The 27,472-nt window shown below is 41.9% G+C and overlaps 3 protein-coding genes across 4 annotated transcripts; 1 reads left to right on the top strand and 2 right to left on the bottom strand.

Moving 5' to 3' along the window:
• Positions 1-893: 893 nt before the first annotated feature.
• hpf1 (histone PARylation factor 1) lies at positions 894-4,920 on the bottom strand. Its single transcript, XM_086210198.1, has 8 exons — positions 4,775-4,920; positions 3,879-4,062; positions 2,956-3,142; positions 2,617-2,715; positions 2,297-2,450; positions 1,794-1,881; positions 1,488-1,660; positions 894-1,207 (listed from the first exon to the last, which is right to left on the bottom strand). The coding sequence occupies exons 1-8, from the start codon at positions 4,811-4,813 to the stop codon at positions 1,073-1,075; spliced, it is 1,059 nt and encodes a 352-aa protein (XP_086066324.1). The 5' UTR covers positions 4,814-4,920; the 3' UTR covers positions 894-1,072.
• Positions 4,921-6,930: 2,010 nt separating this feature from the next.
• Positions 6,931-15,635, top strand: ppp2r2ca (protein phosphatase 2, regulatory subunit B, gamma a). 2 transcript variants are annotated; one of them, XM_086211406.1, is made up of 10 exons: positions 6,931-7,214; positions 7,952-8,145; positions 8,636-8,733; positions 9,220-9,403; positions 9,766-9,878; positions 10,121-10,298; positions 11,619-11,783; positions 11,889-12,058; positions 12,212-12,303; positions 13,089-15,635. In XM_086211406.1, exons 2-10 carry the CDS (start codon positions 8,082-8,084, stop codon positions 13,384-13,386), a joined length of 1,362 nt encoding a protein of 453 aa, XP_086067532.1. In that variant the 5' UTR covers positions 6,931-7,214; positions 7,952-8,081; the 3' UTR covers positions 13,387-15,635. The 2 variants fall into 2 exon arrangements, with proteins under 2 accessions (XP_086067532.1, XP_086067531.1); XM_086211405.1 differs by having other exon boundaries at positions 7,777-8,145.
• A 1,815-nt stretch (positions 15,636-17,450) lies between these two features.
• wfs1a (Wolfram syndrome 1a (wolframin)) lies at positions 17,451-25,550 on the bottom strand. Its single transcript, XM_086210322.1, has 11 exons — positions 25,226-25,550; positions 24,185-24,264; positions 21,949-22,093; positions 21,701-21,865; positions 21,381-21,458; positions 21,171-21,298; positions 20,947-21,072; positions 20,630-20,875; positions 20,226-20,504; positions 18,930-19,093; positions 17,451-18,819 (listed from the first exon to the last, which is right to left on the bottom strand). Exons 1-11 carry the CDS (start codon positions 25,548-25,550, stop codon positions 17,628-17,630), a joined length of 2,928 nt encoding a protein of 975 aa, XP_086066448.1. The 3' UTR covers positions 17,451-17,627.
• Between the last annotated feature and the right edge of the window lie 1,922 nt (positions 25,551-27,472).

Raw genomic sequence — 27,472 nt, 5'->3', positions numbered from 1 at the left:
ACACATGCCTGTACAGTTCAAAGTAAGTAGTAATACTAGATTCAGACCTTCTACCACATTTTTTTTTTTGCCAGTTCTTGAGTAAGTCTGGATCCAGCAGGACAAACCCCACAATTCATTCTCAGTTACTTTGGTTCATACGCATTTTTACCAGCAAATTTCCATGATTCTTCCATTTGAGGTAAATTTTCACAACCTGACATTCTCTGGAAAATCTATCTGTACATGAAAAATCCATTTTACTGGAGTATATTTTACTAAGATTAACAAGATACTGCCTGGTGTACTACAAATTTGTGCTCCAGTCAGTAAGCCAAGAGACTTTTGTCCGTTGGTTTCCAACATGCAGGGTTTCATGAGGCAAATTTCCGTAGCCTTTCTAAGGCTCATTTCCCTGCTATTTATGATTTTCCAAATCTGGAAATGACCATTTCCATATTGCATAACTTTCCCATGCTTTTGATTACACTTTGAATCCTGTTTTAAAACTGTCACTCACAAACTTGTACCATGTAAGTGCGCTGTATGAAGTTATATAGTGGCCCCATCCTCCTGAGGTTGTATTTGTTACACCTGCATTGTCCTTCCTCATCTTCATAGAAACCTGGAGCCAGCAGCAGCCCCTGTCTTTGTCTTGTCTTATCTGTGAGATTTACTGCTGAGTTGATCTCATCTATGGGACATGATGACTCAGCCAATATGCGGGCCATGTCTTTCATAAACAGCGTCACAAGACACTCCTTTTTATACAGTGCAACACTGCCCTCTGCCGTCACTACAGGGTAAGACAGCTATACCGCTCGCATAAGCCATAATTTCACTAAACCTCCCACACAGACTATCATGATGAAAACTGACACATAAACTCCTTCAGAAAGGATCTCCGGCAGATGTTAAAAATATAAAAGATAACTTTATTAAACATCGACATGTACCTTTAACAAACAAGATATAATTGAAATGGTTCCCATTAATGTCAGCAGCACCATGAACATCGACAAATAACAGAAGACAAGGACATGTGGTGGGAGAAGCTTATCAGAGCTGGAACTGGAGCGCTCCTCAGAACAACTTAATGTGCGGAGAACTGGTCCAGGTTATCATGGCTGCGGCTGGAGAGGTGGGCCTCCACGATCTCCCCAAACAAGTTTCTTTTCAGTAAGCTGTAGGCCATGGGCAGAAGTTGCTTGATGACCTTGTGGAAATACTATGGGAGGGACAAGAAACAAAACCATGTGAAAGGTCAGACCTCATCTGAGATTTCCGATTTAATCAGAAGAATTTCTCAAGACTGTGTTGTTTGAGTACTTGAGGCAAAGACATAGAAGATGAGGAACCATCTGAGATACTTTTCATGCACTCCAACATTCATCCGCATGCAGAGAAATAAAGATGCCTCACTATCTGAGTATTTGGTGTTTCTGCAAGAAAATGGCAGTGAGTGCAATTAAGTCAAATCTCTTGAGTGTCCAAACAGAATTACACACATGGGATCCGAAACAGAAGAGGTCTATTCCTAGCTCGTAACCCATGCCATAGTCACACTCATCGTTGGCGAACTGAACAAATGTGATCATCTCCTGGAGAGGTCCGAAGGCTTTGACGCGTTCTTCGTCATTACGGGCATCAGCGATGGCCCTGCAGATCTTTTTGAGCCCAGCTGGACGCAGATGAGAGAGAACAGCAAAGACTCAGTTAACCCACATAGGGTACACAAATGAGAAATGCGACACCTTCAAGAGCAGCAAAATCAACTACGCATGGCACATAAACATGACCTGATAGCAGCTCACCATCTGTTTCTGGCAGTTCCCTGTATCCCACATCATTCTTGTCTACAGGAACAACGATACCGGCACCGTGGAACGTCTTGGTGACCACCTATGGCATCACAAGAGGTTGCTCGTTACCTGCTGGCAGCACTTTTGTCCTCAAGAGTCTATTTATTATTCAAAATCTGTGTTTTCTTCAACAGCCCACATTTTGGAGCTTGATATTTCAAATAGGTTGTGTAGGTAGTTTTAATTGAGGTTTTGCTGTGTTATGTAATAATGAGATCTACAAGCGGGAAATACAGGAAGGATAAGGATGTGTGGGAGCTGGCAGTGTAGCTGCTGGCATGTCCAAAATAGCAATATGTTTATTTAGCGTGAGAGAAAAATCAATACACCCACAATTCACAATGCTGGAGGAAAACGTAAAAGTTGCCCTCATTAACTTTTCTCAATTAGAGTAGAAAAAGAAGCCATTTTAAAAGAAGACATTGCAGACAACTGCATTATTTTGTGTGAGTTACCTTCTTGTCCCGCTGTTTCATGACTTTGGTCTTCTGCTCGAGAGATAAACTCAGAGACTCGGCCCTGTCTCTAAGTTTTGCCTCCAAGCTGTCAAAATCTTCTCCCATTTCATTTTTAGTACCTTTCTCTTTCCTCTTCCGCAGCAGAAACAGGCTGTTGGGATGTTGGGAGACCGAACAAAACAATAAACAGTGAGAAGAACTCCTCCACTTCCATGCACAAAGCTTCATAATAGGTATGAACGACATACACAAGAATGATAATATGGGTTAAATGTGTGCATGTGTGTGTGTGTGTGTGTGTGTGTGTCAGTACTCACTAGACAGCAGCAAACAAATTGTCCCCCATTTGTGTTATAGTGCAGCCCTTCTTGGCTTCATTTTCCCCAACAAAAGAGGGGAGGGAGTCTGGAGTATCTCTGGTAGGCGGAGAAAAAGAAAAAAAAAAGCATTCAGAAAAAAACAAGAAGAACCACCACTAACAGTTTGTAGCATCGATCTTTGCTAGGCTGTGCTCTCTCACTTCAACTAGAATGACGACTTTTCAAAGACTAACTTAAACATTCTCTAATGGAAGCTAGAGGAATATAACCCGTGGTATGGTGCTGACTACTATCAAAAGACAGATGCGTGCGACAGCTAAACACGGTGGCGTTCACCTGTAGTAGCCGATATGATGCTGGCTCTCCTCGCTCCCCTTAAGGATGGTCTGGAACTCTGGTGGGTCGTAGAAATACCTCCAGTGCAGGTGGAAGTTGGGCTGAGGATTGTTGGAGTTTTTGTGAGCTTCTGCCAGAATGTCAAAGGGACCAACCAGCTGCAAACCCAGTGTGTCTTTCAGAGCACCTATGAAGATTAAGAACATTCTATAAATATTATACCACTAAATCTCCTTCTGACATATATGCTAACAAAGTAACAGAGAATCTTTGCTGTAAATGTGCATCAGTTCACCTCATTGACACGTACTTTAAAATGGGAGAATTGTATTACATGTCTGAAACAGTTTCAATTGCTTTTGGAGTCATCGCAACTGATCATAATAACAACATACTGTATGATGTGCCATTGTACTTACTGTGCCATGAGAATCTTTTATCATGTCTTTACGACTGCATATCAGTGCAAAACTCTGTAATTGTGATTATTAGCATCTATGCTAGCACATCCATCTGTAGTCATACAAAATATGAGCATAAAGCGGAAGGTGCTTCATTACAGCCTCGCAGTGCTGTTAGCAAAGCTGCAGCCGTGTTATGGATGAGGCTTTGTAGAGACAACTTAAGACTCTTTACAATAAGGTAGAAGAAGATTATTGTAATGAATCGGCAGGGGCTGAGCAAATCACGTGTTGCCATGGACACCTCCTCAACCCGAAATCAATAAAATCATCTTAACACCTCCCCATCACCCAAATATAACTCCACTTTATGACCTCTAAAGATGTATATTTTTCTGTATGCATCTTCTGTCTTCACACAAAGACTTTCAGTATTCCAGTCTGTTTTATTTGCTTTTTCTTCACCTGTTTTTTGTCCTGTTGGACTAAAATAATGAAAAAACTATGCAATAAAAAGCTTACCACAGGGGTTCTCAGGACAAAGTTCCTTGCAGATGTCCCAGAAATGATACAGGTCCTCTGGCATCTGGAGCTTGTAGAGCTGCAGTATCTCATCGCGTTGATTCGAGTTCACCTGTGACAGTTGTGTGGATTTGGAGCCATCGGTACAAGGCTTCTTCACTACAGTATTGCCTGTTCCCGACTCCTGCAAACAAGTGAGAGACACAAAGATCCGTTCACGCATATCCAGCTCTGAATGTACTTTCACATTTTCTCCCTCAGTTGCATCCTGACACAGTTTTTAGTGCTCAACAACACACTACAGCCTCCGTCAGAGATTCAGTGACATATTTCTGAGATATCTTTGAATAGAATTCAAAAACAGGAGTCAAGCTGCTGATATCAGCTGTTTTGCTTGTTCAACATCTGGGTAAGAGTGGTAGAAAATGCATGAGAAAACCACCGTAAGAGCAATAACACCTCTGTGGACAGACACAGCAACTCAACATTAATGTCAGTTAATGTTTAATGCGGGCCTTTATTCATTCGAGAACCGAAGAGCATACCGGACCAGACTCAAAACAGAAAAGAACGAGCTCATTCTACCATGACCCTGACGTTACTGTTTAAACAAGAAATAAGACAAAACTGTCGTTTTTTTGATAATAATGACACAAAAACTCCGAATATTGCACATTTTTACATGTCAGTTGTCACCGTTAGTGACCAGGCAGCTCGGCGGTCTCTGCTGCCATGTTGTCCATCTCAGACAGCGTGCCACCCACCTACCACATCCCCTACCGGGAGTCGCTTAGCCGCTACCGACCCCCGCGCCACACAGTACAATAACAACAGAAATATTTATTCGATAATGATAACATAACTAAACGGAATCAATAAGCGAAGAACAAAATTACCTGAAATGCTTTGGGCTTTCTTTTTGCGCGCCCTGTCATTTTCCTCCTCGCGTCGCTCCGTCAGGATCTTCTTCTGGGAGTTGGAATGAAAAGCAACTGTGCCGTGTGAAATCTCACCACTGCCCCACAATGGTCGTAAATACGAACTGCAGAATTACGCATCTACTAACGTCTACATCTTACTAACGTCACAAAATTCTATTTGATTTGTTCACCCCGTGGCTTCACCTTTTGTTTACGACTTTTGTGATGATGTGGTGTGATGTGAATTGACTTGACCCAGTGAAACTATCAAATTTAGATCAATGTAGATTTATTAATTACATATTATTTGGAATCACAGCGGCCAGCCAACAAATGTAGAACGGTGCCTACTTGTGTTTTAGATTTCAAAATGTGGACATGATCCAATTTAATCGTCTGGGCTGAATTTACACCTGAATGACTGAAGTTACCACATTTCATAGTTGTTCAGGATGTCAAAAAAAAAATAGACAATAGCTGCTATTATAAATCAAACAGGCAAACCAACAAACATATGTGGATTTGTCTGATGTTATAATATGTGACAAAATCAACAAAATTTCACTTGTTTCTGAAGACTGAATTTATACACTATACATTAACATAAAAACATCCAAGGTATTACACGTTCACATTTTTAATATCTGCATATGCATTTATAAAACTCAGTGCAACACAAAAATGAAAAAAAAAAGTTTTTTTCAGCCTTAGTACTTTTAATCCCAAGTAAATTTAAGTAAATCAATGTCCTCTGGGTTTTTGTCCTACATGCTACAGGATTTACAAGTGAGGCATAATTATTATTACATGTTCCTTTTACACAGTTTGGTAGAGGAAGTTCAGATGAATGCACGCGAGGTCCACATTTCTCCAAGAGAGCAAGGACAATGCGCATTGGTAAAAATCCCTTTTGCGTAATGTGTTAATTTTCTGTCAGACTTTCTTTTATTCTCTGAACATATCTTTTTCATCGTTTTCACGTGTCTCTGTGGTAAAAATAAAAATGAAAACTAAAACAGAGATACCAGTTGAACGGGCAAATCCGGGAATTTTAGTTTAGTATTCTTTTATTATTCATTTTTTTTCCATTCTGAGAAAATTTACTCTGACCTTTATGAGAATGCCTTTCTATCATCTTTGAGCATGATTTTCTTATCTTATACTCTTAAACGTATGACTGAGAGTCATCATTCGAAGGGTGCCAAGATTGTAAGTTTCAGTCTAGTGTCTAATGAACCTGCAGCCACTAAAATGGCTATATACAGTCATTTGCGTTGTTATAGCTTCAATAAGACTTTTTCAAAGTATTGTTGGCATGATTTGCTCTTTGTTATCTGATTATGCAACAGTAGAAAATGTATCTTAAAAAGAACATGAAGCTCTCCCTACATTTTATTTGTCAGGATAATTTGATTTTTTTTTCTGTTAGGGGTTTAAAGTTGGTTTGAGTTTGCAGATGGATTTTTCTAAAACAAATCCATTTCGCTATAGTTTGTTTATTGAAACCGTATGTTTTATAGTGTCTTGTTCTCATGTTGGGTTTATTATTCAGTGTGAAGGGTGTCGGTGTATGCTATCTATAGCCTTAATGCCAGGGGAGAGACCTGGCTGGTACCTCAAAGAAATTTTAAAATCAAAAGTCAAACTGTTACATAGTTCATCAGTAAAGTGTGAATGCATATTTCAAACTGTAATCCATTCATGTCTGTACTTCTACTGTGGTTGGTGATAGTGAGAGGTACAGTAATTGATAACACACAGGTTGGCCTAAAAAAGGGAAACAAGAAAATTGTTTATAGGTACATGAGGTTTATGTATATGAGTCTGTTTGGGACAACAACAACAAAAAATCTCTCGTTTCATTTTCATTTTAAGAGAGTTTTGTCTCCAGAGGTATTCTGGCTGTTGTAGGCTGCGAATAAACCATCAGGAAATATTTGTGAGAATCTGATTTATAAAGATATTTTCCTCTGACATAAACTGTAATTTCAAAGAAACAAAAAAAAAAAAAAAACCCAACCAATTCTCTTCTGGTTATAAATCAAGTGTGTTTAACTGCTCCCTCTGCTGGCCTATTCTCCTTCATCACCTGCAGAGGGTGGATTCACCAGTGACAGCTCGCCTGTGATTGGCTCGTCAAAGAGGAGGCTGCCATGACACAGTGGATGCTGCACAGAATCAGTTCCACAGCATCAGCAGCCAGCGGACCTCCATCCTCCTCGTTATCCCTCTCTCTTTCTCTTTTTTTTCTCCTCCTTTGCCTCTCCTCCTCCTCTCACCACCTCCCTTGCTCTCTCTCTTCTCTCCCTCCTCCTCTCCTTCCAACAGACACGCAGGCCTGCTCAGGCTGTACACTGCAGAGGACGTACACACACCAGCAGGAATAGCAGCAGTAGCGGCAGCGGCAGGCGAACTGGTAGGTGTGTTAGAGGCCTGTCTCCCTCCCTTCCCGCAGCACAGGCAAGACATCATGTTCTCCTTTGCTCTTCATCAAGGGCTGTCTATCTGGGAAGTGTGAGTGTGTGTGTGTGTGTGTGTGTGTGTGTGTGTGTGTGAGAGAGAGAGAGAGAGAGAGAGAGAGAGAGAGAGAGAGAGAGAGAGAGAGAGAGAGCAGGGATCTGGAAAGTAGGCAGAGAGAGCTACCACACCCTGGAAACATTTACTGCCTCTGCTGGAGCTCCACAGGGTGAATGATCCAGTGGATATTTCCATACTCTTGTTCATAATGTCCTATTTCTCTATGAATACCCGAGGATGTACGGTCTATCTCTCTCTGCCAGAGCTGTTTCCCTCCTTCCTAGAGCTCTAGGATTTGCTTCAGTGTTGATTTGGCCTTGCACCTCTGCACAAGTGTCTTTGCTCATGCATGAATCTTTAACAAAGGTCATACTGTACCTCTGTAGGTGTTTAACATGCTGGATTGTCTGCTTGCCCTAATGACAACTCCACTCTTTTCTTCTCAAAACTATCTTCACCAGCTTTATCATTCACTTCTCCCCTCCTCACATCTTCTACCTCACCATTCTCCTCCTGCATCCTCTCATCCTCTCACCAATTTTCCTCTTCCTGTATCCTCTCTTTCTCCTCCTGCTCCATCCCCATCTTCATCTATTCTCCACACCTCCTTATCCCCTGGCATTGCTGCTTTCCCAGGATGCCTTGTTCCAGGCCGTTCCGCTAGGCCCTAGCAGCATGGGCGGAGCCTGGGTGGGGAGAGAGAGCACGGATCGGACCCTTCCCCTTAGGACGGGCGCGCTGGCGGGTCACCCTCCCTCAGCTTCAGATGGGTGAGGACGCTGAGAGCCCTAAAATCAACCACACCTTCCTACGAGACTACGTCACTGAAGGTAGAGCAGATGGTGTGTCATCTGTGTGTGTGTGGTTTCAGATAACGTACTGGTATGACTGGATGGATTCATGTCACTTTTACTGGTACATTATCCATGCACTGCTGCCTGTATGGAGCAGAGGATGACATCAATCACTCCATGACTTATCGAACACTTGGGGAGAGTCGTTGCTCTGTTGGGTCTGTTTTGAATGATATGCTTTGTGTTTACTGTCCTATAAATGATTTTTCTAAGGAGGGAGGTACAGAAATTGTTTATTGGTTCCAGCAAGCACGTTTATTTGTCATGTCCACGCATCACAGTTCAGGATGTTTCATATTGATCCAGTGCTTGTTTGTCATTACCTCTCAATTCTGTCCCTTTCCCCCTCGATTTCCTTCATTTCTCATCTATTTTTGTCATCATTCTGTTGACTCATCTCTTTGTTATTCTTTCTTCTCTGCACTTCTTCTTCCGTTCTTATCATCCTTCTTCTTAATATTGCTAGCTGATGTCATCTCTACGGTGGAGTTTAACCAGACGGGGGACCTGCTGGCCACGGGGGATAAAGGTGGCCGAGTGGTCATCTTCCAGAGAGAAACAGAGGTTAGTTCAACGTGTTAAACTTGTCATCATCATTCTCTTATATGTGTTTTATATCTGTCACAACACTGGGAATGAAGACTTGCGTGCGTGATGCCAGAGACAGGATAAATTTGTTCAAAGAGGTTCCTCACAAAGGTTTGGCACACAGGTTAATTGATGCAGTTGTAGACTGAGGAGAGGTCAAAACACCAGTGAGGATAACCTGAAAACCAGAAAACGATGGAACATTTGACACTAAGAATGAAGAAGAAATAGCACAGAGAAGAGTAGAATAAGCAGTAGTGGAGGCAGGAAGAGAAATCTGAAATGAGGAGAAGTGAATAACAGCGAAATAAAACAGGAAATATGAGAAAATGTGTGAAACAAAGAAAAGACATGACAGTCTGCAACAGATGTTAATCAGCGACTAGTCCTACTCACTGGAAAACCATTCATGTCTTCAGAGCATCATTTATTTATTTCTTTTAAATGATTTGCTCTTGCCAGTCTAAAGGAGAGTCGGAGGACCTGGGGGAGACGAGTGACTCAGGGGAGTACAATGTCTACAGTACGTTCCAGAGCCACGAGCCAGACTTTGACTACCTGAAGAGTCTGGAAATTGAGGAGAAAATCAACAAGATTAGATGGCTGCCACAGCAGAATGCTGCACATTTTCTCCTCTCCACCAACGGTGAGAGGCCACAAACACCTAGCAGCATGACTAGCAGAGTCGCTGAATATGAATACATTTTGCTTGATATTTAGTTTTAAATTACAAACTTCAGCTCCCACTTTACACCAGCCTGGCTTCATCTTTTAATACCTAGATGGGATAAGATAGCATCAAACTAGAGGGAGGCACCACCTGTACCACAGATTGAATCTGGGCTTTAATTTAACTCCTTTTATGAAACATTATTGCTCTGAAATACGTGAGACAGGTGTCTGATGTTGAAAAATCTTCATTGCTTTCCACTCGTCCACCATTATTGTCAGCTTTCTGTGGATTGAATCAATTTCCCCTGATGTGAAAATAATTTTTGCTTGTTGCAGATAAAACCATTAAACTCTGGAAGGTTAGTGAGAGAGACAAGAGACCAGAGGGATACAACCTGAAAGATGAGGAGGGCCGAATCAAGGACATCTCTACCATCACTTCTCTGCAGGTGCGTGCACACAGGCACAGGCACAGGCACAGGCACAGGCACACGCACACACACACACACACACACACACACACACACACACACACACACACACACACACACACACAAACATCTATCAGGTTGATGTTTGACTGAAACACTCGAAATGACCCCTTATTTCTTTGTTTCTGGCCATCTTCGTTTTGACCTCCACACCCCCCCCCCCCCCCCCCCACTAATTCGTTCACCTCTCTGTATTTAAGGTGCCAGTACTGAAACCCACAGATCTGATGGTAGAGGTCCGTCCCAGACGAGTATTTGCTAATGGACACACCTACCATGTCAACTCCATCTCAGTCAACAGCGACGGGGAGACCTACCTGTCTGCTGATGACCTCCGCATCAACATGTGGCACCTGGGCATCACAGACCGCAGCTTCAGTATCCTTTCTAATTTATTTTCTTCACTTTTACTTCAATTGTACTGATGGATTGATTGATTTCTTGTTACTTAATCTTTTACTCGAGAGGCTTCTAGAATTCCACAGCATAGAAACATGCAGAAAGGTATTTCTGCATGTTTCATCACAGCGGTAGTATTAGTTATTAGTAGTATTAATAATAACCCTGGAGCCTATCCCTGCTGACACTGGGTGAGAGGCGGGGTTCACCCTAGACAGGTCGCCAGTCAGGAGCAGAATCTTGCTCAAAGATACTTCAGCATGGTCACCGGGGGAAGAGAGGATCCAACCAGCGACCCTTTGTTTACTAGCTAGAGGACCTCTCTACCTCCCAGCCATACCGCCCCCAATAATAATAATAATAATAACAGTAATAAGAAGAAGAATCATCATCATCATCATCTTCATCATCCTCCTCCTCCTCCTCCTCCTCCTCCTCCTCCTAGGAGAACCATTCAGAAGTCATGATGATTTGATTTCAACTGAACCTTTAAAATATGACTGTTGTATCATCCTACGACAGTTACTAACAATGATGAGAACAATATGGCGTTTTACTGGACTTGAATCAAACCTTTATCACATCAAGGAATATTTTACCTTTTGGCTGTTATAATAACATGGAGGACAGAGACTATAAAGTCAGTCCTAACACAGCCTTGTGAAATATTACAACAAATCCTACGAGTGTGTGGGGTGTATACATTTACATTCTTTACATCGTGAAGTCATATGGCATGCATTACCATTAAGCACTGTATTTTCCATCATAGCTACAACAACAGTTGTAACTCTACTGTAAAAGCTTGAAATATACGTGGAGGAGAATCACATTCAGGACTGATCTATATTTAATAGAAGCAGCACACGGCCACTGTATGTTCTGGTTCATATGCTATTTAGATCGCTGTAAACGACCTCAGAGTGTGTATGCAGCAGTGTTGCATGGGTATGTTTGGTGATTTCCCATTCTAATGGAAGCTGACCTAGAAAATCAGAGAAGCATCTATGGAAGAAGAGTTTAAATAATTCACTCAGCATTACACTTTCTTCTGAACCACACAGGGATGCCACAAATAGAACCGAGAGAGAGGGGTGGAGGGTGAATGCATACTGGGGTGCACATTAGGGTGGTGATTAGGAATTGAGCGTGAAAGACAGCATTGAAACAGTGACCTGAAATTTAAACTGTATGTAGGGATGTTGGATGAACGTGCTGGCATGCCTCACTCTGCCCTTTCGACTCTTGTTCCTCCTCCTCCTCACAAAATTTATGATCCCTTACAGTCCTTTTCTTCAGACATTGTGGACATAAAGCCAGCCAACATGGAGGACCTTACAGAGGTGATAACAGCAGCAGAGTTCCACCCTCAGCACTGCCACCTGTTTGTGTACAGCAGCAGTAAAGGCACCCTGCGCCTCTGTGACATGAGAGCCTCTGCACTTTGTGACAGGCACAGCAAATGTGAGCAGATAAGATACTTATTTGCACTGATTTATTTTTTTTTCTGTGTATAAGAACTGATTGTGTGGTGTGTTAGTGAAATACAACTGTTCTGTCTTTGTCCAGTGTTTGAGGAACCTGAGGATCCTGGGAGCCGTTCCTTCTTCTCAGAAATCATTTCCTCCGTGTCGGATGTCAAGTTTAGTCACAGCGGACGCTACCTGCTGACCAGGGACTACCTGACCGCCAAGGTGTGGGACCTAAACATGGACAAGGGCCCTGTAGAGACATACCAGGTAAGGTATTGATTTAAATCTATGGTAAAGAACCACCGTTTTACTTTTAATGTCTCATTTTTGTCATATAGGAAGTGGTAAAGAGATAGAATGTGTATCGTCATGTAGTGAGTCACCACCATGCGCAGTGACTTGACTGTCTGCTGTCCTCAGGTCCATGAATACTTAAGGAGCAAGCTGTGCTCCCTCTATGAAAACGACTGCATCTTCGACAAGTTTGAGTGTGTCTGGAACAGCTCGGACAGGTGAGTGTGTGGAGTTGGTGGAAAGACGGAAACAACTTGTATATTTGGTGAAAAGACTTCCTTTATATTGTGCTTTTTAATAGTGTTTATCACACTTCACAATGCTTTGGAACACTCAGGAAAACTCAGGCTCGCTGACTCACTCTTAGAGGATAAATCAACCGTGTTTTTTTTTTTTTTTTGCTAAAAGTGAGCTGACACAATTGTGCATTGCAGAACCAAGTATTCAGGGTGGCCCTTCACATTTGGATGACATGCAGAGGTTGTGTACCTATAAAACACTGTCCTACCACCGACATGAATGCAAGAGAGCAGGGCAGCGATCCCTGAGGGAAGTTTGTTAAACGTATTCATTGGTTCAATACAAGCACAATCTTTTTATTCAGACATGATTCATCCATCTGGCTGGACTACTGCACTCTCTACTTTTGCAAAGTGATTTGCCATGTCGGCGGTTTGTTCCACTACAGAGGGGCATCAATTCCAGTAAAGAGTGCTCTCTGACAAAATGTAAGGGGTGTGGATTGTTGGCGCGTGAGCTCGAGCCAGAGTGAATGACCCACGCTACATCCTGACCCGACTGCCCTGTTTAAAAGGAAATGAGCAGGAATGTGTCTATTTGTTTTTACAGTGATTCCTTTATCTGCCATTTAAATCGATCCCAGACACAAGCTTTGCTGACATGAAATCAATCCCTGAACCTCTGTGCCTTCAACTTCAACTTCTCTTCTCTTCTCTTCTCTTCTCTTCTCTTCTCTTCTCTTCTCTGCTATTCTCTTCCTCAGTGTGATCATGACAGGGGCATACAACAGCTTCTTCCGGATGTTCGACAGGGAGACGGGCCGGGGCGTGACCCTGGAGGCGTGGAGGGAGAGCAGTAAGCCTCGAGCTGTGCTGCGTACCCGCCGGGTGTACACCGGAGGTAAACGTCGTCGTGGTGACGTAGGTGTTGACAGCTTGGACTTTACCAAGAAAATCCTGCACATGGCTTGGCACCCATCTGAGAACATCATCGCCATAGCAGCCACCAACAACCTGTACATCTTCCAGGATCGTGTTAACCCTGAGACGCAGACACAGTGACAGGGATGTGACGTTAGACAGTTGACAAACACTGCTTTTAACAAACTGTCACAAATAGACTCAAATATATCGGGATGTCTTTCAGAGGAAGGCATTGGGATGGGGCAATCTTTATGAGAAGTCAAAGCCAAGCTGCTTAAGATACAGATCTGTTTCTGTTGATAAAAGATTGAATTAATGGTAAAATGACAATACTGTTAATTCATATCATCTCCAAGAAATGTGTACGCGCATTTGTACCCTTCAGGACATGTTTTTGGCCTCATTACTTCAACTTTTTGACGATGTTTGTGCTGCTCCACTATAGTACCAGTAAAAGAGGTGCAGGGACACCTCTCCATCTGTAATGACTCAGTGCTCTCGACCACACAATGTTGCACAATGTCTGCTGGTACTTTTTGACACAAAAATGAAAGATGTGTGTTAGAAAGAAAGATTCATCTGTCACACAACAGCAGTTTTGAGAAGTTTGAACTGCGCTTTCGGTGTACTTAAACAGATAGATCAAAGCATTTTGTGGAATTTTAGGGTGTCGTTATTGTACAGTTCTTTAAAAACAACATCCTGAATCTTCTTTTTATTTTCTTTTTTGGTTGAAAACAGCAGCTGAACCTCTCTCCTTCAGAGCAGTGCTCTTGGAGATTGCACGCATAAATGATCCATAATCTTTGCCCTATTCACTTTGCAATAATAGCACTAGCGAAACACAGTGCAGCAGTATTTCTGCATTAAAACATGCGCTCTTCTACAGGTAACATATATGTATACACTCTTTTTACTGTAAGCTGTATATAATCCGTGTTGTTTTTTTAAGGCTGTACCCAGTTTTGTTTCTAGAGAGCTACAAAGTGTAAAAGAGACATTTTGTCTAGTACACTACATGTGAGTCTGAATCTCAGTCGTAGAATGAAGACATTATCCAGATGGAGACTTGATGTTGGAGCTTGTGCTTCTTGCATTGGTATTTGCTGGTCATAGACCGGGAGGATGTTACTGTTTGGTTGTGTATATTAGGCTTTAATCAGGTTCGGGCTGCTTTATCAAGGTATTTTCCTTGTTTGAAGTTTCCATATTAGACGGTAAATAATTCTCTCAAGTATATTTACACCGAAGCTGATTGGATGTTAAATCTAACACAGACAAAGTTCTTTCTTTTTTTTTTTGCAGACTAAAAATATTTTTAAAGAAGAACTTTACAATCAAGACAATGGAATCTAAGCACATTGTGCATAAATGAGGCCCCTGATCCGGCGTATCAAAGTTGTGGTGTTGAGGTGTTGTCACAGGTCAAACGCCATCATCCATACCAATGTCAACTGAGATGTTGTTAACACTAGAACAGTAATTCCATAGAGATTTCTCATATCACAGGTTCTTATTGCCATTATACCTCACAGTGCCACACGCTACTCTGGGGTAAAAGCCACAATACATAGTTGAAAGGTTTTATTTGTTGGACTGAATTTGTGTGAGTTGATTGTTTACAGTGAAGTGCTTTGTTTTCAAGTGACCTTGGCCCCGAAGGGATTATTGTAACTGGTCTACGTGTTTGGCTGGTGGAGAAACCGAATCGGTGCAGATGTGGGGAAAGTATCAAATCCCTTTTTGCACTTCTAACGGATGGCTCAGCAACAGTTCACTGTGTAAACCTTTAATCTCAAACAGCGAATTCCAATAATCTGTGTCACTCGTCTGCTCCCTCCTCACTTTTCATCACTTTGTTCACAGACGTTTATATCAGCAAGGGGTGTTTTTTCTGGGACCTCTACTATGTTTTTGCCTTCACCGTCTGCAAGTGTTGTTGAATGCAGACACAATCTTGCACTGGTTTGACAAAGTACACGACAAAGTTTAAAAAAAAAACAAACTCCATAGCAATGAGAACCCTAAAGATAATAGTTTACATACGTTTCATGACTCAGTCCTCTAATGGTGAGTTGTAGTTTAGAGTAATGTAACCACATCATCATCACCGCGTACAACCAGTGGGAGGATCATGTTGAGGAGTACATCAGCAGCAGCATGTTGCCATTACTCAATGCTACTAGCGTGTATATCTATCATACCTGAATAAAAGACAAATCTAACCATACAAGAAACTGACTCAACTGATGTGAATGAAAGGAATGTGCATTAATAAAATAACATTAAATCTGACCAAAAGAAGAAGAAAATTTGCTGGATCCTTTATTACTCACCGCTTGACTTACGAAGACACCATCATTTCAAATACACGTTTGGTAGTTGTTTCAGGAACGGTGTGAGCCGTTAATGGGTGGAAGGAAAGAGGGTTAATGGGAGTGAAGAGGGGAAAGAGGGGAAGGGAAGGGATGCCAGGGGAGTAATGGTAATGGAATGGCGTAAATAGTCTAGAGGTAAAACTCAGTTTTAGGGGAAGTCTCAAGAAGCTTTGTCATCGTCTCAAAAATGAGCTCAGAGTGGAGAGATCATAAATCCTTCCTTGAGTTAATTGTTTGATTGTTGATTGATAAAGGAGTTTGTCTCTCAGGCAAACAAGCAAATGATGAATCAGGGAGAACTTCAGTGCCTGGATGGAGATCATAAAATCGACCAACTGCCCATCTGGATGATTTTTAAAGGCTGACTTCAGAGCGTCAATGTCGATTGGTGTTTTTTCGATAGCTAGATTCTCTTAAATCAGCAGTGATGGGCTGAAGGATAGAGACGTGAACTTGTGACTGGAGGGTCGCCTGTTCCGTTTCAGGTGGGGTAAGTCACCACCTGAAAGGATCTTTTTTATGGTCTCAGTGCACCTGAGCTTGTTCTGAGCAGCTTCCAGGTGTGCATGTGATCAGGGAAAATAAGAGTTATTTTCCCTTAATCAAACAAAGGGTAAAAATAAAGGTTGGTAAAGCTGTGGATGTGCTACAACAGAGGAAAGTTTGGGCACTGAAAACATGGGTGTGAGTGACAGGCTTTAGAAGAAGCTCCTAATGCAGTAATTAGAGGTTTTTTGTAAAAGATCGTGCCTGAAAAGTTTGAACAGATGATCCCAGAAGAGGTTGCGTGTTCCTTGTTCATAAATCTGAATAACAACAACATACAACCACTGAATTAGTGTTTTTGTTTAGATAAGCACTTTAATAGTCATTGCACGCTCCCATTAACACCATGAGGAGATGAAGAAGGCACTCAAATTCACATTGTACAGGCTCGACAGAGACGTGAAGACAGATCTTATTGGGCTCACTTTAAGCGTTGTGTGGTGATCAAGTAGTTTCAGTGCAATGTGACTACATTACTTTTCATGTCACGACACCATGTATGTTAAAGCAAAACGAACTGCATAACTCCACACCCCTGGCACTCTGTTTCTACGGAATGAACTGTCTACTTTTGCTTGGTGTTGTTTTAGATCTAGAAATTAATGCGATCCTTTATTTTTCTCGGAGAAACTCTCAACTTTGGTTGTGAGATGTACTTATGGAAGCAAACACACACATTTAGAATCCATCCCCTCAGGTTACTTAATGCATGACTGAATGTTCTGGCCAGGCACCATAAATAGTAAGACCTATCATCAGATCATCTCTGATGTGATATTTTAGTGTGTGTGTAATGCAAACTGTGAAAGTGAAACTAAAGAAGGACACATTGATAGATTTGTGAGTCCATCACTGGCAGCTGTTTTAAAATTAACAACAACAACAACAAAAAAATCTACAAAACTTTATAAGAAATCAAATGTTTCAAACATTTCTGGCGCAGAATGTTTTTGAATGTTTGCCATGTTATTAGTATGTAATAAGGCACTACATTTAAGACCCCAAGGGAAGAATTTAATCAGCTTGAGCAGCAAAATCGCCATATCAAATTTAAAGTGACTTTATATGAATTATTTTATGAATATGTCAATTGATAATTAATATTTAATTAATTAAAAAAAAAAAACTTCTACAGTTGTTCAAAGTAGCAGAAATACAACAAAACCTTTCCTGTATGTAATCAGGTGCCATTTTTACAGGTTTTCTTTAGAACAAAGTTGAAAACTGGCAAACTTCTTAAAAGCACTGATCCAGACTTTGAACAACTTTAAACAGGAAAACAGTTGTAAGTTGAAAATCATGTAAACTCATGCATTAACAAGATGTACAATCAAAAAATGTAAACAATATCTTATTAAGTTATTTTGGTCACATGATAGTGACATCATTAGGAAAGGACACGGTTGCCTCCTGAAGAAAACCTGTCTGCATTAGTGTCTGTCTCGTCCTTCGTACTCAGCTGGTGATTTTTGCAGACAGGAACGGAGAGAAGAAAAAATCAAACGCAAACTTCACGGCTCTCATTGTGGTGCGTCTCCAGTCTCTCTCTAACTTCACCTGCCTGCCTCCAGCCAACAATGAAGAAACACAGTCCACACAGTCGATAGCCTTCAACTCGAATGCTGGGGCTTTGGCTCCGAGACGGCCCTCCAGCTTGGTGCTGAACTCGACCATGTCACCCGAGTTCAGGTTAAGCAGAACCTGTTGGAACTCATGACTGGCCATTAGGACTATATCCCTGGCTGGGTCCTCAGCCTCCGTACTCTCATCCCTGATCATGCCTACTGTCACTTGAAAGCGATAGCTATCAAAGCGCTTGACATGGCAGGTTTTTTTGGCGAGAGCCTTGAGCTGACACAACTCTTCCTCTTCTTGCATTCGTAGCAGAATGGGTAGAGAAGCTGGAGGTGTTGCAGAACTGGCAGCTAAACTGGCAGCTGTGAGGTTTGCAACTGTTACATTCTTTGGCTCGCATTTAGGGTACGTCTCACCATACAAGCAGCGCAACCAGTCCCCCATAAATACAGGCAACATGTTGATGACTGACTGTGCTCCATTCTCTGTCTCTGCCACACTGACATGCTTGAAACGTCCAGTCCAGGTGACTCTGTGTCCCTGCAGGTGGCTACAGAAGATCTGTGTCTTGGCCACGCCTTTAGTTTCCCAGGCAGGTGGCCCGCATACCTGGCTGTATTGTCTCCAGCTCAGGGTGGAGTTGTAGACCTTCTGTCCTTCTGCATAATACAAATAAACTGAGAAGAACAGGATTACCATGGAGATACAAAGTAAAATGAGTTTAACTGGGCCACGGTGCGTCAGTGAGCGGACGACGTCTAGAATAGACATGCTGAACCGAGTCCAGAGACGTAGGGTGACCGGGATCGCACATACTACCAGAGTTACAATCACCTTGGTGACTTCCAGTTCCAGGAACCACTTGAAGAGCTGGATTAAAAGCATTGCAGCAAGACCAAAAGCCAGAACAGGAAGAGCAAACAGAAGGAGGAAGTAGGCCACACAGGTACGGATTAGACCCACAGCAGTGGAGCTCTTGAGGAGCACCACCGAGAACTCACACCACATGAAGCAGACGAGATATGGCACCAAGCAGCAGTAAGTCCCCCTGAAACCACGCATCCTTGCCATGCTGAAGGGATGGAAAGAAAAAAGAAATAAAGATGAAAATGAATTTGAGGTTTCATTTTTGAATCAAAGATATTCCATATGTCTCACAGTGCACATTCCCTTGCTGCTCACCTGAAGAACAGATAGAACAGGTAAACATAGAGCAGGCAGGGAATACTGAGCTTCAGCACCACGGAGTCCCCTAGAGGAAGAGTAGCAAAGGTGTGTCCCAGGAAACGGAGCACCGTCATGTTCTCTGGAAGCAACTTGGTCAGGCTGCAAAGGGATGACGCTACCTGGTAAACAAAATATACAGATTTTCCCCAAAAATTGTGGGAATCATTTTATTTCACTTACATTTAATATTCATATTAAGATGATTTCACTGTGTACATGTCTGATTAAAATAAGGTTCAAGAAAGGTGAAATATTTTGGTATACATTTAGTTTTTAGTGTGATCTCTATGGAAATGTACATGCAGCTAAAGATACAGAATGTGATTTTCGTGTATCATGTGCTGTGTCCCAAATCGCATACTTTCATACTGCATACTTGAAATTTTCAAAATGAGTACACTAATCATACTATGTACTCAATTGCGCAGTCCACGAGTTGCAGTGCTGTCCCAAATCGCATATTGCCGCTCGGCGCCCTCACTGGAAATGACGATGCGATGTCTTCTTCTTCTTCTACGCCGATATGTGACCGGCTAGCACTGCTTCAGCTAATTACCGCCACCTTTTGCCTGCACTTGTTTGTCGATATTAAAGCAGTAAGACAGCAAAATGAATGGTCATCATGCATTGTTACGCCATAATCGGTACTGACAACGCGTTGTCCTCCCTCTATTGGCTGAAGATGCAATGGTATGTAGAGTTTATTTGTGTGATCTATTTAGCAAAACATTTTGGTGACAAGTCATTTTATTTCTTCAAATCCGTGTCCACACAGAGTTTCAAACCTCTCCTCGTTATTTCATGTAAAGATGACTCTATACAAGTCAGTGTCGATTGACTCTCACCACAGCTGTCCGCCGCCATTTTGTGCGGCGAGTGATCACAGTCACACACTCAAAATCTTGACCAATTTCAGTACGTCATCCGGGTACTTTTGCATAGTCAATTTTCGTATATTATTATTTTTCTATTTTGAGTTGAGTACACTCAAAATTTTAAGTATGTGGTATGGAAGCATGCGATTTGGGACACACCAATCGATGAGTTTACATATTTACTCAGACTGCAATACATAAATCAAGGATGCTGATGTATTCTCACTAATAATCTCACCATAACTCTGCAGAGAATGACCAATTTTTAACAATTTAGATACTAAAGGTTACAGGACATGCAGGTCTCATATTTAATTTGTTCCTAACACTTTTGAACATTTAACAGGAATTTTGACGTGGTCATATCTCTTCTGACCTCTATGGCCATGGCTTGGCGTGCATACGTGGCAGCAGTGGGGCTGAGGCTGTGGTAGCTGATGGCAGTGAAGAAGATTGCCACTGTTGAGAGTTCTGAACAAGGGATCCAGCCCTTGTCAGCAACAGGAAAGGAGAAAATGACAAAGAAAACTGATAGAATAAAGTAGAGGTATGGCTCGAGATTATTCCAGCCAAAGTTGGACTCTGCCTGCTCCACATCTAGGCCAGGTTCGAAACGTGTCAGCAGAGACGTCAGGGCTCTAAAGTTTTCCCAAGTCTGGAACAGTAAAAGGTAAGAGAAAGTAAAATGAAAAGAGACATTAGATTAACCCCAATACATAATTTCTGATAATTTTGTGACATAATTGCAGCAAAGTAGCACAAACCAAGAAATGAACTCACCTTGCTGCTCTGAAAAACACGTAGCGTGCAAATAATCATGGAAATGAAGGAAAGATAGAAGACAAGCAGTGGGATGACAAAGGCGAACAAATCGACTGTCAGGTTGCTGATGATGAAGAAGAAGATGAGAGCGTTGACATGCTGCGTGGGGATGATGGTGCTCAGCCACTGGACACCGGCCCGTGACGCCCAGTCCACCAGGTGCTCCTTCATCTCAACGACTGCATGCAGCGGGTAATGCAGCATCTGAAGAAAACAGATATTAAGTTACTCTCTAAACATAATAAATAGTCTCTGTGAAGAGTAGACGAAGATACCATTAAGTGCGATTTCATGTCCATGGCTTTCTTAATGGCCTTGGTCTTCCTCGTGTCCAGCATCATCCCACCCCAAGAACTTTTGTGGTGCTTCCTCCCTCCTGAGGGAACCAGTTCAGTCTTGCGCTTCATGGCACAAACATACACATAAACACATGTGCAAGGATTTACTCCAGTTAAGACGATAAAAGGCTCTTATCTATTATTGTGTTTTCTTCTTTTACCTCTCCATGAGCAGGGCTGTCAGTCTTGGCGGTTACCTGGCTTTCATTTTCAGGTGTTGGGGGAACAATACCTTGTGCATACTTCTTAGTCATCTCAACAAAGTCATCCAGGTCGACCATCTCATTGGCTGACATGACAAAAAAAAAAAGAGGTTAAAAATAAAAGAAGACATCCCTGAGCTGCTGTTAGTCCCTCTGCAGGATACTCACACTCATTGCTGACCATGCTCTCCAATACTTTCTGGGTCTGGACTGAGTTTGGGCCTGGAATCCTGCTTGCAGTGCCACCTATTGGTGAGAAAGAAGCACAGCACCAGGCAGTTATAAACATCCTACTAAACGCCTGTTTGTAATATGATAGTCTTCACCATAACAGCTGCAAATACAGGATTTTACAAAAGGGGAGAGTATTTAATCACAGTGGCGAGATACAAAACCCTCTGTAGATTTTAGTGCATCAGGTAGAATTGTTGTGCATATGTTTATGTTTAGTGTCAGTTAATGTGTATCTGTGTGAAGGTGCATCCTACCCTGCACTGCACTGACATTCTCCAGTATCTCAGCCACAGCCACTTTCGTCTTTCTCTCTGGATTCAGCTTCCAGTACATCATCATGGCTGCTTTACGCACCGCCTGTTCAAACTTACTCTCCGTGGACAACTTTCGTACCTCGTCCTCATTTTCGGGAGTGATTCCTTGCATAGGGTGACAGGAAAATAAGACTATAGAAACAATGAAAATCCCCAAAACATTAGATATTCTATTCAGTGATATTGACCTTTTTGATGGATCCAACAACGCTGTAATAATCTTGCTGCCTGTTTTCTTCCCTGTTTTGCTGCTTTAATCAACCAATTAACAGCCAGACGGTTGTTTAGGTCTGCGTCCTTCTCTTCAGCGAGAAGCAAGTAGTGTTGACCCAGCTGAGAGACAGAAGAGTGGTCGAGGAGAGGTTAAACATACAAATGAACTATAATCTATTTTGCATTTAATAATAAAATGGGATTGTTACATTAGGGTTGATAATGACTTCATTTAGTGACTTAGCAATGCACAACAGAAAAGGACAGACTTTTGTGTTATATTTTGTTATCTGCATCGCCCTTTAAAAACGCCGTGTTTGCGTTTGTTTGTGTTACACTCGGACTGCAAACCAGATCCGACTGTGGTTCCAGATCAGTTTCAAAAGCCAATAGAACATTTTCCTCAGGCTAAATTCAATCATTCGATCAAATTTCATCAAAACCAATCCTCAACGTTTTGATTTACTCTGCTAACAAATAAAAATATTAGCAACTTGTTAAGAATCCATCTCTCTGTGCCCGCATGTGAATAAATTAAAAAACATTTAAAAAAAAATCATATTTAGCAACAACTTGTTTATCCAGAAAATCTTCATGACTTTGGAACATAGAAAAATGTAATGAAAAGACACGGCCAACTGATGACTACAGAATCCATACTGCTCTGTGTCGCACGTGGCCGTGGTGTCTGTCATTGCTAACTGCACTTGTTCCTGGGAGTCATGGAGACCAAAGAGGGTATCATGTGACTGTCTTCTAATATTAACTGTCATTTCATAACTCTTGGGGGTGGGGGAGGGGTGGGGGGGGTGAGATGGGATCTTCCGAATTAGTCAATTCCAATTGGACAATATATATCCATCGAAACTGCTTTATCACAATGAATTTTGAATCAATTAATCTTACATTAATGCTAATAAACAGCCACACAAATACGCTGACGCTGAACACTGATTTGTTTTCTATGCTTGAGCTGTATGTGTTGTGTATTGTTATATTTATAAAACCCCATGACCCATTTTTCACGGCTTGCATGTTTATACAACCAACCTCTCTCCTGATATGGTTTTCACCTAATAATTTAAACATACCCCCCGTGGTTATTTAGGTTCCTGGTTACGTCTAAGTAAATGACATTATTGCGTCAGAAAAGTCAAACAAAAGCGAAGTCTGATCCCACCCTCTGTCTCTAACCTGCTTCTAACTACGCAAGGACTGCTCCTTACGTTTGTTCATGCTGGTACGAAGAGAGAATTTGAATATTGAATTACTGCATGATGCAATACTTTGTAATTCATATGTGTGAGTCAGGTATAAAATAATAATTGGATCCTCTTGAACCTCTCCTGAATTTATAAAAAAACAAACTGAACTGAAGAGTCGTACACAAGGGAGTACCAACCTTTTGGAGGAAAGGAAACACAAGTAACTTGTAAGATTTTGTGTGTGACTACTGTAATCTCATGCAGAGCAAACCTCCGGTAAAAAAACAACTTATGATGGCATTATTCTTACGAACCAATGAGCAAATGTGATATTGTGTATTTCATGGGTACATCCTGCTACACTGCAAATAATAAAGGGAAGGTACAAATATTTTAATGCAGAAATAAAAGATAATGCTATGTATGTGTTGCATTCTCAGAATCCATATTTTTGGTTGCCAGTTTCATAGGTCAATATTGTCCTTGGTGTATTTGTAACAGTATGAAAAGTTTTCAGATCAGTGTTTTACATTTCAGTGGCAAAATCAGTTTGTTGTTTATGTATCACAATTTATAGGTTAAATAATTTACAGTGTCGTGTTGAAATTAGGTCTCACATTACAAAATGTAATGTTGCGATTGAGTAATAAATATAGTATAAATACTCCAATTTGACCATTTTTGCATAATGAGCACATTTACTGTTAAGTTCATTTTTCTTCATTTACTTTTACCTCATAAAGAAATATATCAATGACATACTGATAATAAAAAATGTTCATTTCTAATTATCTGTAGCAGCATATGTCTCAAAAATGCAGTGTCTGTTAGCCTGTAGTTGTGTTCCCATGTTTGTATGTGTGACAGTAACTTGTGTATCATATTGAAAGTCTGGGATCATCTTCCAAGGGGACAAAAATAGCCACGAGCTCACAACCAGACGAGGGAAGCAGCAGGACTGAAAACAATGCCAAGAGCCAGTCTGCATGCATGTGCTTCCACTCACCCGGGTCTGGGCTCTGGCATCACCAGCTTTGGCCTTCTCCTCTATCTGCTCCACGGATAAATCTTCTTCTGGCTCTTCATCTGGAGGAGAGCAGACGAGACAAGAATTAAAAATAAATGGTGTACATCATTCTAAATCAGTCAAAAAACTAATTTGATGACATAATACCCTGGGTGTCACGCGTGTTTAGCTGTAGAACTTTATCTATTCATGGCCTCGACGAATTCCGCGTGACATATGTCTCCTAATAGGAACATAAAAAGAAGTCAGAAGTAAACTAGAAGTGAGAGTGTGGCAATATTAAAATGTCTGTGCATCTGTTCCTGGATCTGAGTATCTGGTGACAAGATTTAAGAGCTCCATCAACACTTGTGCCAAGTGCCTATGTAACTTAAATACTTGTCGATTACATAAAGTTACACGACAGTTACCGTCTCCCTTTAGGTCTTTTGGCTTGCAGCCTCATTTCAAATGTCACCAATTCTCATGCACAGCAGAATCTCAGTTCATTGACTCCTTTGATTTCATGGAAAGTATCAAGTATAAAGCAGCAATTAATATTGATTTTTTTTTCAGCATCGATGTAGAAATTCTGAAATTCAAATAGCTGGTTTGTATGGTGCTACAAGGTTACTACTGTAGGTCCCAGCAGACCCCTTGACACTATGTTCACTACAGCAACTATTTCCTGTTGCCATGCTTGCAATGCAATTCGCTGGCAAGGAAGTAGCTGCAAAACTGTAGATGTCCATGTTCTCTACTTTTCATCTTTCAATCTAGGGGATTATGACTGTGAATACGCAGCCAAAAAATGGTTCAAAGTACACAATTAAGATGAAGCAACAACGCAAGCTAAAGTAATTTAGCCATTTTGGCAGAGAAAAGTGTTTAGTCATGGGCAAGGTTACCATCTGGAGTCAAACTCCAAAACATAACTCAAGGCTTAACACCTCAACGCAGCAGTGGCTCTGGTCTGTGACTCTCAGGGCTGCAAAACTCACAATATATCGTTTGATCGCGAGCTCAGAATGAACATCTTACCATCCTCTTCATCATCCTCCTCTTCTGCTCTTCTAAGTCTTTCCTGTATTATCACCTGCTTGGCAACAGAGGCAAAGGTCCGTTTCTTGGGTGTACTGGAAGAATTAGGTGCAGCGGTGGAAGAATCTGAGGGAATGTTACTGTCCAAGAGGGCTGGAGCAGAGGCCACAGAGGTGAGCTTGGGAAAGGGTGAAGGTTTGGAGGCTTGAGGGGGTTTGAGGTCCGGTGGAGTATCATGTTTGTTTTCATCAGGAGGTTTGGAGGAAATTTCATTAGAAGAGGGTTTAGGCTTTGATTTGTCTAAAGAAGGAGGAGAATCCGTCATGTTATTGTGCAAAGATGGCGGGGAGGAAAAAGAAAATTTTGTTGGCTCTGTTGTTTTGGTGGAAGGTGGACACTTGGTGGTCTGAGAGGGAGCGGCAGAGAGGTTACTGGAGACGGGAGGAGGAATCTGTGGTAGAGAGGGCCCATCAAAGACAGGGCATGACCCCTGAGTGTTGACAGCGTCAGGCACTGAAATGAAATCCTCCTCCATCTGTCTCAAAATAAAAATGCACAAGACCCCTGTTATTGAAATTGGAATGGCCTGTGGAACATCTAGAAACATCAGTGAGACAACAACTAACACAGTAAGAGTTGCAAAGCATGCAACTGAACTGAGGGGAGCAACAAATACACACAGCAGCTGTCGATCTAACATTATGGAGTGCTGATAGGTTATTGGGACCACTGCACACATTCCATATCTCAACTCCACTGAGTTTTGCCTGCACACCAACACCAAGCAAGTCTGGGAATTGCATGCCAACACTTAACCTACGCCACACAGTCACACCAAAGAACGAAACCTTACTTAAATTGGCAGATTTCTTCAGAGTATGTAAATAAATTGTCCTCCTGGATTGTGGGAGTGTGTTGTCAAAAGCGCAGGGAAGCCAGACACACACACACACACACACACACACACACACTGACTGCACTCAAGCTGCCGCGAGTCGCACATGGACGTGCTTGCACGCCTCTGCTCCATGAACAACATACCAACTGGATGGCCCGCCCTCTTAAAATAGACTTTCCCCTAACAGGGACTGATGAATGCCCGTCAGATGGACCATCCATCTGATTGGCTGTTAGCACAAGGCCTATAGAGCTGCGTTGTAATCCTGCAGGGTCATTTTACTCATTTCTATCGCCTCTTTTATACAACGTTTGTTTGTATAATTACAATAAATAAGTAACATGTTTGGTAGGCTGTATAATAATCTGGCATAATTTGTAATAATGCTAATATACCGATATATTTTACAATTCCTATGCACTAGTGAAAACATGTATTGTGCACCAAGTGATCAATTAACTTCAAAAATAAATTATTGAACAAAAATTATATGCATTCCAATTAAAATCAGTCATATCATATATGAACGACATAATTCTTTTTCTTGACGTCGTGAGAAAGATAATGTTGGTAATATGCGGTAATAAATGAGTTACTCCAAACATGTCATGTTGTTAATGTCTTCTTTCGTTTACACTAAAACCCAAACTCGTCAGTCCACCCAGAGGGAGGAGGGCGGAGTACCTGCAGCATCAATCAACCGATGAAACAGATGCGTAAAGGTGGCATGAAGCAGCTTCCATGGCTGTGGTGTTTCTGGGGAGCTGTCCACCTGCGAGAGTCCTGAAAACAGCGTCCTCTCCGTGTGGGAGCCAACAGAAAAAGACAGGTTTCAGCTCTCGAAGTGGTCAGCTGACACAGTGCCGGGAGAACACGGATCACTGTTTTCATGGCTGAGGTAAAAGCTGCTGCATCGCCTGGAGTTACCAGAGGTTCTAATTCTTTATCCGCCGTCGAAGAAAGAACTACATATAGCAGCTCCGATGGGCCTGCAGGCCGGTTACAAATCTGTCAATCCTTCCAGATGTGGGTTAACATACACTGCGTTAATCCGCTGGGGGTGAGACCTGCTCAGCACGCATAGCACCCCCACTTTCACAGGAGAGAGAGAGAGACTTGTGGGTGCGTTGGTTGTCACACACTTGACTCTTGTGAAATGGTTTAGTAATTATAACCAAAACTGCTCCAAAACTGGAGCAGTGCACTATCTTACACATTGTCTTTGTGTGTGTGTGTGTGTGTGTGTGTGTGTGTGTTTGAAGAGGCAGCTCCCGTAGAGGAGGAGAGAGCTCCTTACAGCTCGCCTGAGTGCTGCCTGAGAGGCGGGGCTGTGTGTGTGTGTGTGTGTG

The sequence above is a fragment of the Aulostomus chinensis genome, chromosome 8 (assembly GCF_037954235.1).
Source record: "Aulostomus chinensis isolate RoL2024-O1b breed Wild chromosome 8, RoL_Achi_v1.0, whole genome shotgun sequence".
Classification (NCBI taxonomy): Eukaryota; Metazoa; Chordata; class Actinopteri; order Syngnathiformes; family Aulostomidae; genus Aulostomus; species Aulostomus chinensis.
The sequence above is the reverse complement of the archived record's forward strand: the minus strand, read 5'-3'. Positions and strand labels throughout refer to the sequence as shown.

Coding starts and splice junctions, on each gene's coding strand:
- hpf1 (XM_086210198.1), bottom strand. CDS start 4,813: ATGACAGGGCGCGCAAAAAGAAAGCCCAAAGCATTTCAG. Junction 2,716..2,955: donor CATCATATCGGCTACTACAG/GTGAACGCCACC, acceptor TCCGCCTACCAG/AGATACTCCAGACTCCCTCC. Junction 1,661..1,793: donor GGAACTGCCAGAAACAGATG/GTGAGCTGCTAT, acceptor ATCTGCGTCCAG/CTGGGCTCAAAAAGATCTGC.
- ppp2r2ca (XM_086211406.1), top strand. CDS start 8,082: ATGGGTGAGGACGCTGAGAGCCCTAAAATCAACCACACCTTCCTACGA. Junction 8,734..9,219: donor TCTTCCAGAGAGAAACAGAG/GTTAGTTCAACG, acceptor TGCTCTTGCCAG/TCTAAAGGAGAGTCGGAGGA. Junction 9,404..9,765: donor TTTTCTCCTCTCCACCAACG/GTGAGAGGCCAC, acceptor TGCTTGTTGCAG/ATAAAACCATTAAACTCTGG.
- wfs1a (XM_086210322.1), bottom strand. CDS start 25,550: ATGACGGATTCTCCTCCTTCTTTAGACAAATCAAAGCCTAAACCCTCT. Junction 22,094..24,184: donor ATGCCAGAGCCCAGACCCGG/GTGAGTGGAAGC, acceptor TCTGTCTCTCAG/CTGGGTCAACACTACTTGCT. Junction 20,505..20,629: donor GTGTTTTTCAGAGCAGCAAG/GTGAGTTCATTT, acceptor TTACTGTTCCAG/ACTTGGGAAAACTTTAGAGC.